Source organism: Vespa mandarinia, chromosome 1, assembly GCF_050613455.1.
Source record: "Vespa mandarinia isolate Hongniang chromosome 1, ASM5061345v1, whole genome shotgun sequence".
Taxonomy (NCBI): domain Eukaryota; kingdom Metazoa; phylum Arthropoda; class Insecta; order Hymenoptera; family Vespidae; genus Vespa; species Vespa mandarinia.
Genome location: NC_140810.1, coordinates 14,297,757 through 14,305,000, shown reverse-complemented (window position 1 = coordinate 14,305,000; position 7,244 = coordinate 14,297,757). Strand labels below are relative to the sequence as shown.

General features: G+C 27.2%; 3 protein-coding genes across 3 annotated transcripts in view; all 3 read left to right on the top strand.

Moving 5' to 3' along the window:
* nSyb (neuronal Synaptobrevin) overlaps window positions 1-1,124 on the top strand; it is a 21,929-nt gene extending 20,805 nt beyond the window's left edge. The window contains exon 5 of the mRNA XM_035879737.2: window positions 1-1,124. This exon is cut by the window's left edge and continues 1,888 nt beyond it. The gene's annotated coding sequence lies outside the window, so the exon portion shown is untranslated.
* Window positions 1,125-2,440: 1,316 nt separating this feature from the next.
* On the top strand, window positions 2,441-3,721 carry LOC118447702 (large ribosomal subunit protein eL22). Its single transcript, XM_035879957.2, has 4 exons — window positions 2,441-2,533; window positions 2,802-2,942; window positions 3,326-3,447; window positions 3,528-3,721. Exons 1-4 carry the CDS (start codon window positions 2,525-2,527, stop codon window positions 3,673-3,675), a joined length of 420 nt encoding a protein of 139 aa, XP_035735850.1. The 5' UTR covers window positions 2,441-2,524; the 3' UTR covers window positions 3,676-3,721.
* A 674-nt stretch (window positions 3,722-4,395) lies between these two features.
* On the top strand, window positions 4,396-7,239 carry Atg8a (GABA type A receptor-associated protein autophagy-related 8a). The gene is made up of 4 exons (XM_035879959.2): window positions 4,396-4,604; window positions 4,692-5,029; window positions 6,128-6,325; window positions 6,468-7,239. The coding sequence occupies exons 2-4, from the start codon at window positions 4,940-4,942 to the stop codon at window positions 6,531-6,533; spliced, it is 354 nt and encodes a 117-aa protein (XP_035735852.1). The 5' UTR covers window positions 4,396-4,604; window positions 4,692-4,939; the 3' UTR covers window positions 6,534-7,239.
* Window positions 7,240-7,244: the final 5 nt, after the last annotated feature.

Here is a 7,244-nt window from a genome sequence, read left to right as displayed (position 1 = left end):
GTTGATAAAATATCAAAGCGTCATGTATATGGAGTTGCGATTAATAATGCCATTAAATGATGTTACGATTTCAATGTCCTCTCCATATTGTATGGTTGTATACACACACACATACCATATACGCGTATACATGTACAGAAAGCCTATTTATTGTTAGATGGTATTGCAAGGACGATCGTTTGATTCCTACATTTTCAGAATAAAATAAAAAAAAGAAAAGATTAGTAAGATATAATAATAATAATAATAATAATAATAATAATAATACTAATAATAATAATAATAATAATAATAATAATAATAATAATAATAATACTAATAATAATAATAATAATAATAATAATAACAATAATAATAATAACAATAATAATAATAATAATAATAATAATATCAATAATAAGAATAATAAGAATAAGAATAATAAAAATAAGAATAATAAGAATAATAATAAGAAGAATAATAAGACACTCTGACACGTAAGATCATTCTTCTTCTAACAAATAACTTTTTATTCCGTGATAATTGGGAAAAATTTTTTAAATATCAAAATTATGACAATTAATATTTTCGAAAATTCTGGCTAAAAAGATTTGCTTATTATATTATATTTACAAGAAAATAACACCGCATTTGCATCCTCTTACACGCACAATGGGGATATATTATACACACATACGTATATATATATACATACACACACGCATACACACAAATACACACAACACATCGGAATACATTGCATTATTTTATCGTGTTATTTTATTTTTATTCTAATCTTATTATGGTTTAAAAACATGGTGTGTATGGTTACATACATACACGTATAGCGATAAAAAGAAAAAAGAAAAGAAAAAAGAAAAGAAAAAGGAAAAGAAACCAATAAAATAACAGATTTGTAAGTATAGTTAGAATAATTACGTAAGACGAACTCCAAAGAAACTTAGGCAGATTAACGGATTATTGTGTATAATTAATAGAATTATCATCGCAATATCTATTGAGTTAGATGCAACACAAATCTGCGTTGATCTAGCCATATTTTGACGTAGATGTTACTGTATCTTAGGCTTAAATAAAGTTATGAGGAAGATTAATGTACAAATGATAAAATCTAAATTTTTCCATTTATCCTCTGTCACATTTGTGAATATATAATAATTAATAATTTTACAAGGATGGATTGAGTATTTGTTGATTAACAAGTTAAACAAAAAATCGTTTATTAAATTCTCTGTTATTTAATACTCTATAATTTAAAATTAATTTTATTTTAGACTATACTTTCTATTCAATAACTTGTTACATCAAATTATATTAAATTCAAAAGTGATGATTTTTAATAAAGATTGACGATTCGGTAACAAGAAAAAAAAAGAAATAAAATAAATATCTTAAATTATCTGTAATGTTGATGAAAAAAAGAATGAAAATTTTCAAATCGACTTAAGGAAAAAAGCAAAAATTTTTAATTATAAAATTGAAAGCACTTGTAACGCATTGAATTGGGAGAGTTAGGTTTAAATGATCGCAATAAAGGATTTATTTCTTGCGAGCAAAAATATTTTACTTTTTATATCGTAACTTTTAAAAACCGAAAAGAGTAATTATTTAAAAACTTACGTCAAAAGAAATCATTGAGAAAAAGTTAATTTTTATTTAAATCAAAGTCATTAATTATTAAGTTTTGAAGAAATTTGTTGAAAAACGAAATCATTAAAAAATACTAAAATTTATCTATTTTGGTTATGAATAACCATTATAAATAACTAAAATTTTTTGAATTACTGGTAACAATTATCAATGACAGAAATTATTTTTGATTACGAATAACCATTATTGACAATGGAAATTGTTTATGGTTATGAATAACCATATCAACTAACCATTATCACTGACGAAAAATATTTTTTTGTTATCGATAATCATCATTAATGACAGAAGTTTCATTTTGGTTATGAATAAACAATATTGATGGCAGGATTTTTTTTTGTTACCGGTAATCAATCTTGATAGTTGGAATTTTGTTTCGATTACTTTCGATTATAATTTTTTTAATTATTGAATTTTCGATTATTAAATTGTTTTTATTAATATTATTCATAATTAGTATCAAAAAATAATTAACGTCAACAATTCCAGTAATTAGTAATAGTAAAAAAAGTTTCAATCATTTATAATGGTTATTCATAATCAACATCACTTAAAGAAAGATAGTTAATTTTTATGCTGTAACTTTTAAAATTTAGGTTATAACTAAACTAACTATAGTCTCTGGTAAATTCGAAGCGTTTTTTCTAAGCTTTCTGAATATCTATCTAACATGAACTTTCGTATTTCCCGGTATGTTGCCTAGAATATATATTTACCAACTACTTATTATTAAAAATAACTATTTACAATGCTAGTAACTAAATAAATATCCATATTCAGATGTTGTGTCGGGAATTGGTGACACTGACTATTACACTCTGAACGGTGTCGCCACGGAGCGGACAATTCTTTCGGTTTCCCATAAGTCGTAAACATGGCTCTGGTAAGTCCCATCTTATAGAAAATAATAAATATAAAGAGAAAATATATTAGCTTGTGATAAAACTATAATTACAAGCTGAAAGTTTTAATTATGCTTTCACGTGGTATAATAATGAATGCTGATTTTTTAAAAAGATGGTGTAGATAAAAATAGATAGAAAATGTTTGTCCGCGAAGATATTTTGACGGCTTTGTCACATGCTGTTTCAGAAGTAGAATGATTTTATGTTACAAATGAATTATTGTTTTATTTAATTTATCTCTTTCAGACCGTAACAAAGAAAGCCAAAGGCTCAAGTAGCAAAAAACAAGCCCTTCGTGGTAAGGGCCAAAAAAAGAAAGTATCTCTAAAGTTTACGATCGACTGTACGCATCCTGTGGAGGATAATATTATGGATGTAGCCAATTTTGTAAGTTATTCTAACAATGATTTATATGCTCTATCCATAATCTCTACAAGTCATATAATTATTTTGTCAACAAACATTTTGATTGTGTACAATTCAAAAATTTTGAATATGTCGAGTGTAACAATTCTAACCTTTCATTACTTTACAGAATCATCTATCATGATTTCACAATATTGTTTTAATAATGACGTATATGCTGCTGTTATTTTAATATTATGATTATAATATACATACTATTTATTCCATTTGTATATTGTATAGTCATACATTCACATATACAGTATTTTTTCTTCAGTATCTAACTTTTAATCTGCAATTCAAAATTTCTTATCTGTGTGTTTGACAAAGAAATTTTCAATCCATTATAAATTCTTAATTTACAGGAGAAATACCTTCAAGAAAGAATAAAAGTCAGCGGGAAAACAAACAATTTTGGAAACAATGTTACCATTGAACGTAACAAAATGAAACTTTCTGTTAACAGTGATATTGATTTTTCTAAACGGTATGTATTATATACAAATGATATAATCTATAATATATAAGTAGTTATACTGACTGGAACAATTTTTTTTATTCATACAGATATCTCAAATACTTGACAAAGAAATATTTGAAAAAGAACAAATTGCGTGATTGGTTACGTGTAGTGTCACAAGATAAAGAGACCTACGAGTTGCGATATTTCCAGATTAATAGTCAGGAAGACGACGACGAGGAGGACGCGGAGTAAAATTTTATTTTACAAACCATTGCAGAAAATTCTGTACATATTTCTAAAAATAAAATCATAAAAAAATTCTAAGAGTTTTAAATAAATTAAAATATACATATATATTAATCATTAATCAACTTAGATATTTAGGAAGATTCATGAAATTAGTGTAAATAAAATTGGATAAGTTTTATTTTTACATCTGTAAATAATAAAGTTATCGAAAACATTATATATACATACATACATATATATGCATGTATTTTATTGCAACATCTTTGAGGAAATAAGGAAAAGATAAATACTTTAAACTGCATACGTATGTAAGTAGAAAGTGATACTTGCGGAAACCGTATACGTGTCACGTGATACTTGGCGACAAATGGAAACCCTCCATTCGGTGTTTATAACGAACAGGAGCGACTTAATATAAGGTAATATAGTGCCCGAATATTAACACGATCAAAGATATACAACGAAATATATTAAACATTTATATATGTGTGTGTGTTATATATATGTACATATATATATATGTTTATATTTATATATAAAACAAAGTGTAAAAAAATTTACAACGACAGATCAGAAAAAATCATCTTTAACAGTCATTTTGATAAATTTATAATACTACCTTACATGTAAACAAAAAACCCCAAAGAATATTTTTAAGGTAGAGGCGAAGTTGATATCTATGTTCGACCCTGATTTATCAGCTTATTCATCTACGATCTTCCTATCATCGATTCGTATTCGGTAACACGTAAAACGTGACTGTGCCAATTAGAAAAACATCATTCAGAGAAGTGATCGTACGTTAAAACCCATTGTAAGATCGTTTTTTCGCATTAAATTGTCGAGTATTATTAACGCAGTAAAGAATTGTGCATTAAGACGAAGCCTAAGTGACATACGGCGATTGTTGTGACAGAAGCGTTGAGAAAGTTGTTCGTTTCATCGTCTTTCTCTTTCTCTCTTTTTTTCCATTTTTCTCTCTCTCTCTCTCCCCTTCTCTAATAGTTTTCTTTTTTCAGTCGATTGAAAGGTCTACAAAAAAAAAAAAAAAAAAAAAAAAAAAAAAAAAAAAAAAAATTGATATTTCTCGCATTGACGTGTAAAAAGGAAGTATTAGACGGAAAAGTATATACATACATATATACATATATACGTACATACTATCCATAGACGAAGGTAGGAGGAAGAACGACAGAGGAGAAAGAAGGAAGAAGAAAGTCGCTGTGTCAGAGAGTTTGTGTCTCGTGCCATTAGCACGAGAGAAACGATGAAGTTTGAATACAAGGAGGGGCATCCTTTCGAGAAGAGAAAGGCTGAGGGTGAAAAGATACGACGAAAGTATCCGGACAGGGTGCCTGTAAGTACATATATATATATATATATATATATATATATATATATATATATATATCTAAATCAATTCGTCGGACAAAAATTACGTTTCACTGCCAATTTAAAGGAAAATAGACAGACAAACAGACAGACAGACAGACAGACAGACAGATAGATAGATAGATAGATAGATAGATAGATAGGGAGAGAGAGAGATAGAGCGAGCTTGTTGAACGTATGCAAAGATAAACGAGTTTACACGATAACTCTGGCTTTGTTTTTTTCCTATTTTACTTCATTGTTCTCTATCTTTCTTTTTCTATTCCCGTTTACCTTTTTCTCTGTCTTTTTCTTTCTCTTTCTCTCTCTCTCTCTCTCTCTTTTTCTCTCTCTCTTTTTCTCTCTCTCTTTCTCTCTCTTTCTCTCTCTTTCTCTCTCTCTTTCTCTCTCTCTCTTTCTCTCTTTGTTCTCAAACGTTTCAAAATTGACGACGTTTAAAGTACCTTTTATCTTTCTCTACGATTTCTCGTTTTTTTCCCAAGGTCGTTCTATTGCGTCGTAAAAATATATTTTTTTCTTTTTATCCTAAAGAACACATTTTTCTTTTCCTTTTTCTTTTTTTCCTCCCCCTTTCTTTTATTCCTTTGATTTTTCCTTTCATTTCCTTGTCAATCAATATCTGGACTGTAAAATTAAGAATCGTTTATCGTCCAAACATACTACGTACGATTATTCAAGTTCTATCGATCCTATGTTACGCTTAATGCTACGAACTTCTTGTTGATTCGTGATAGAAAAAGATTAAGAATTTTCTTTTTTTTTTTTTTTTATTTAATTGATTTCAACAAAAATTCTTTTCTTTCTTTTTTCTTTTTTTTTTTTCTTTTAATTCTCTTTTTATTTCTTTTTTTATTTTTTAAAATTTATTTTATTGCAAATGTGTGAAGAAATCCTTAAAAGTTTCTTATCTAACGGCCATTAATTATATTTCTCAATATATAATTATTAAATTATTCCGAATTCGGGCAACTTGCCAAGAATAGAAATGAATTAGAACATAGAGAAAAATAATGATATCTTGAGTTTTGTTGACTAATAGTTTACATAGTTAATATGATGACAGGTGATCGTTGAAAAGGCACCTAAAGCCAAAATTAGTGATTTGGATAAACAAAAATATCTTGTACCATCTGACCTGACTGTTGGACAATTTTACTTCCTAATCCGCAAGAGGATTCACCTTCGCCCAGAGGATGCTTTATTCTTTTTTGTTAACAATATCATTCCTCCTACAAGCGCAACCATGGGATCTCTATATGCGGTAAAAAATAATAATAGTTTAAATAACATTGAAACAGACACTTAAGGATTTAATTAATTTCTTATTGAAATAATGACATATACAATAAGTATGGTAACTTTAATGAAATAAATTTAATAGCAGTTTTAAAATTGTTTATCAGGAACATCACGAGGAGGACTTCTTCCTATACATAGCTTACAGCGATGAAAATGTGTATGGGCACTAAATAATTGAGATGTTGGTAAATGCCAAAAAAATTAAAAAGGAAAAAAAAAGAAGTCAACAGCAAAAAATCTATCATCTACGATGTAGTCTTCATAGACGCTTTTGAAAGTGTAACCAATTTGACAGCCCTCAGTAATCTGATGATGTTTAAAATTTTAGCGCTGCACTCTGATCTTGCTTCTTTGAAAAATTTGATGTGATTCTCTAATGAAAATGACAGTGCTTTATTTTTTAATTTCAATATTTAGCATTAACATCAATTGCAAAATTATAAAAATAAAATAACAAAAAATATATCAGCGCTAATTATTTTATCGCTCATATTATGTCGTGCGATATTTAAAAAATTAGGAAGTAATCATGGAAAAGAAATATTATTTGTATCGTGTTATTGATTCTTTTTATAATTATCGATGTTTTTAGTGCACTTTAACAATCATATAAAAATTGAATTTAACAAGATAGAAATGATCTTGTATGATGTATTTTAAAAATCTTCTCAAAACAAAATATTTAAACTTGCTATGTGATATCGTTTTCTTGTATTTAGGCTAGTATTATTATATTTACATGATTTGATGTTATTTCAGTTAATAATGAAAAAAAAAGAAATTGCTATCTATTATATGGTAAGGTGGAAAATTTTATGTAACGGCTGGATGTGGGCCAATAAAAAAAGATTAAAAAAGATTGATTTGAAAACTCAATAGGT

Coding starts and splice junctions, on each gene's coding strand:
- LOC118447702 (XM_035879957.2), top strand. Junction 2,943..3,325: donor TTATGGATGTAGCCAATTTT/GTAAGTTATTCT, acceptor CTTAATTTACAG/GAGAAATACCTTCAAGAAAG. Junction 3,448..3,527: donor GATATTGATTTTTCTAAACG/GTATGTATTATA, acceptor TTATTCATACAG/ATATCTCAAATACTTGACAA.
- Atg8a (XM_035879959.2), top strand. CDS start 4,940: ATGAAGTTTGAATACAAGGAGGGGCATCCTTTCGAGAAGAGAAAGGCT. Junction 5,030..6,127: donor AGTATCCGGACAGGGTGCCT/GTAAGTACATAT, acceptor ATATGATGACAG/GTGATCGTTGAAAAGGCACC. Junction 6,326..6,467: donor CCATGGGATCTCTATATGCG/GTAAAAAATAAT, acceptor ATTGTTTATCAG/GAACATCACGAGGAGGACTT.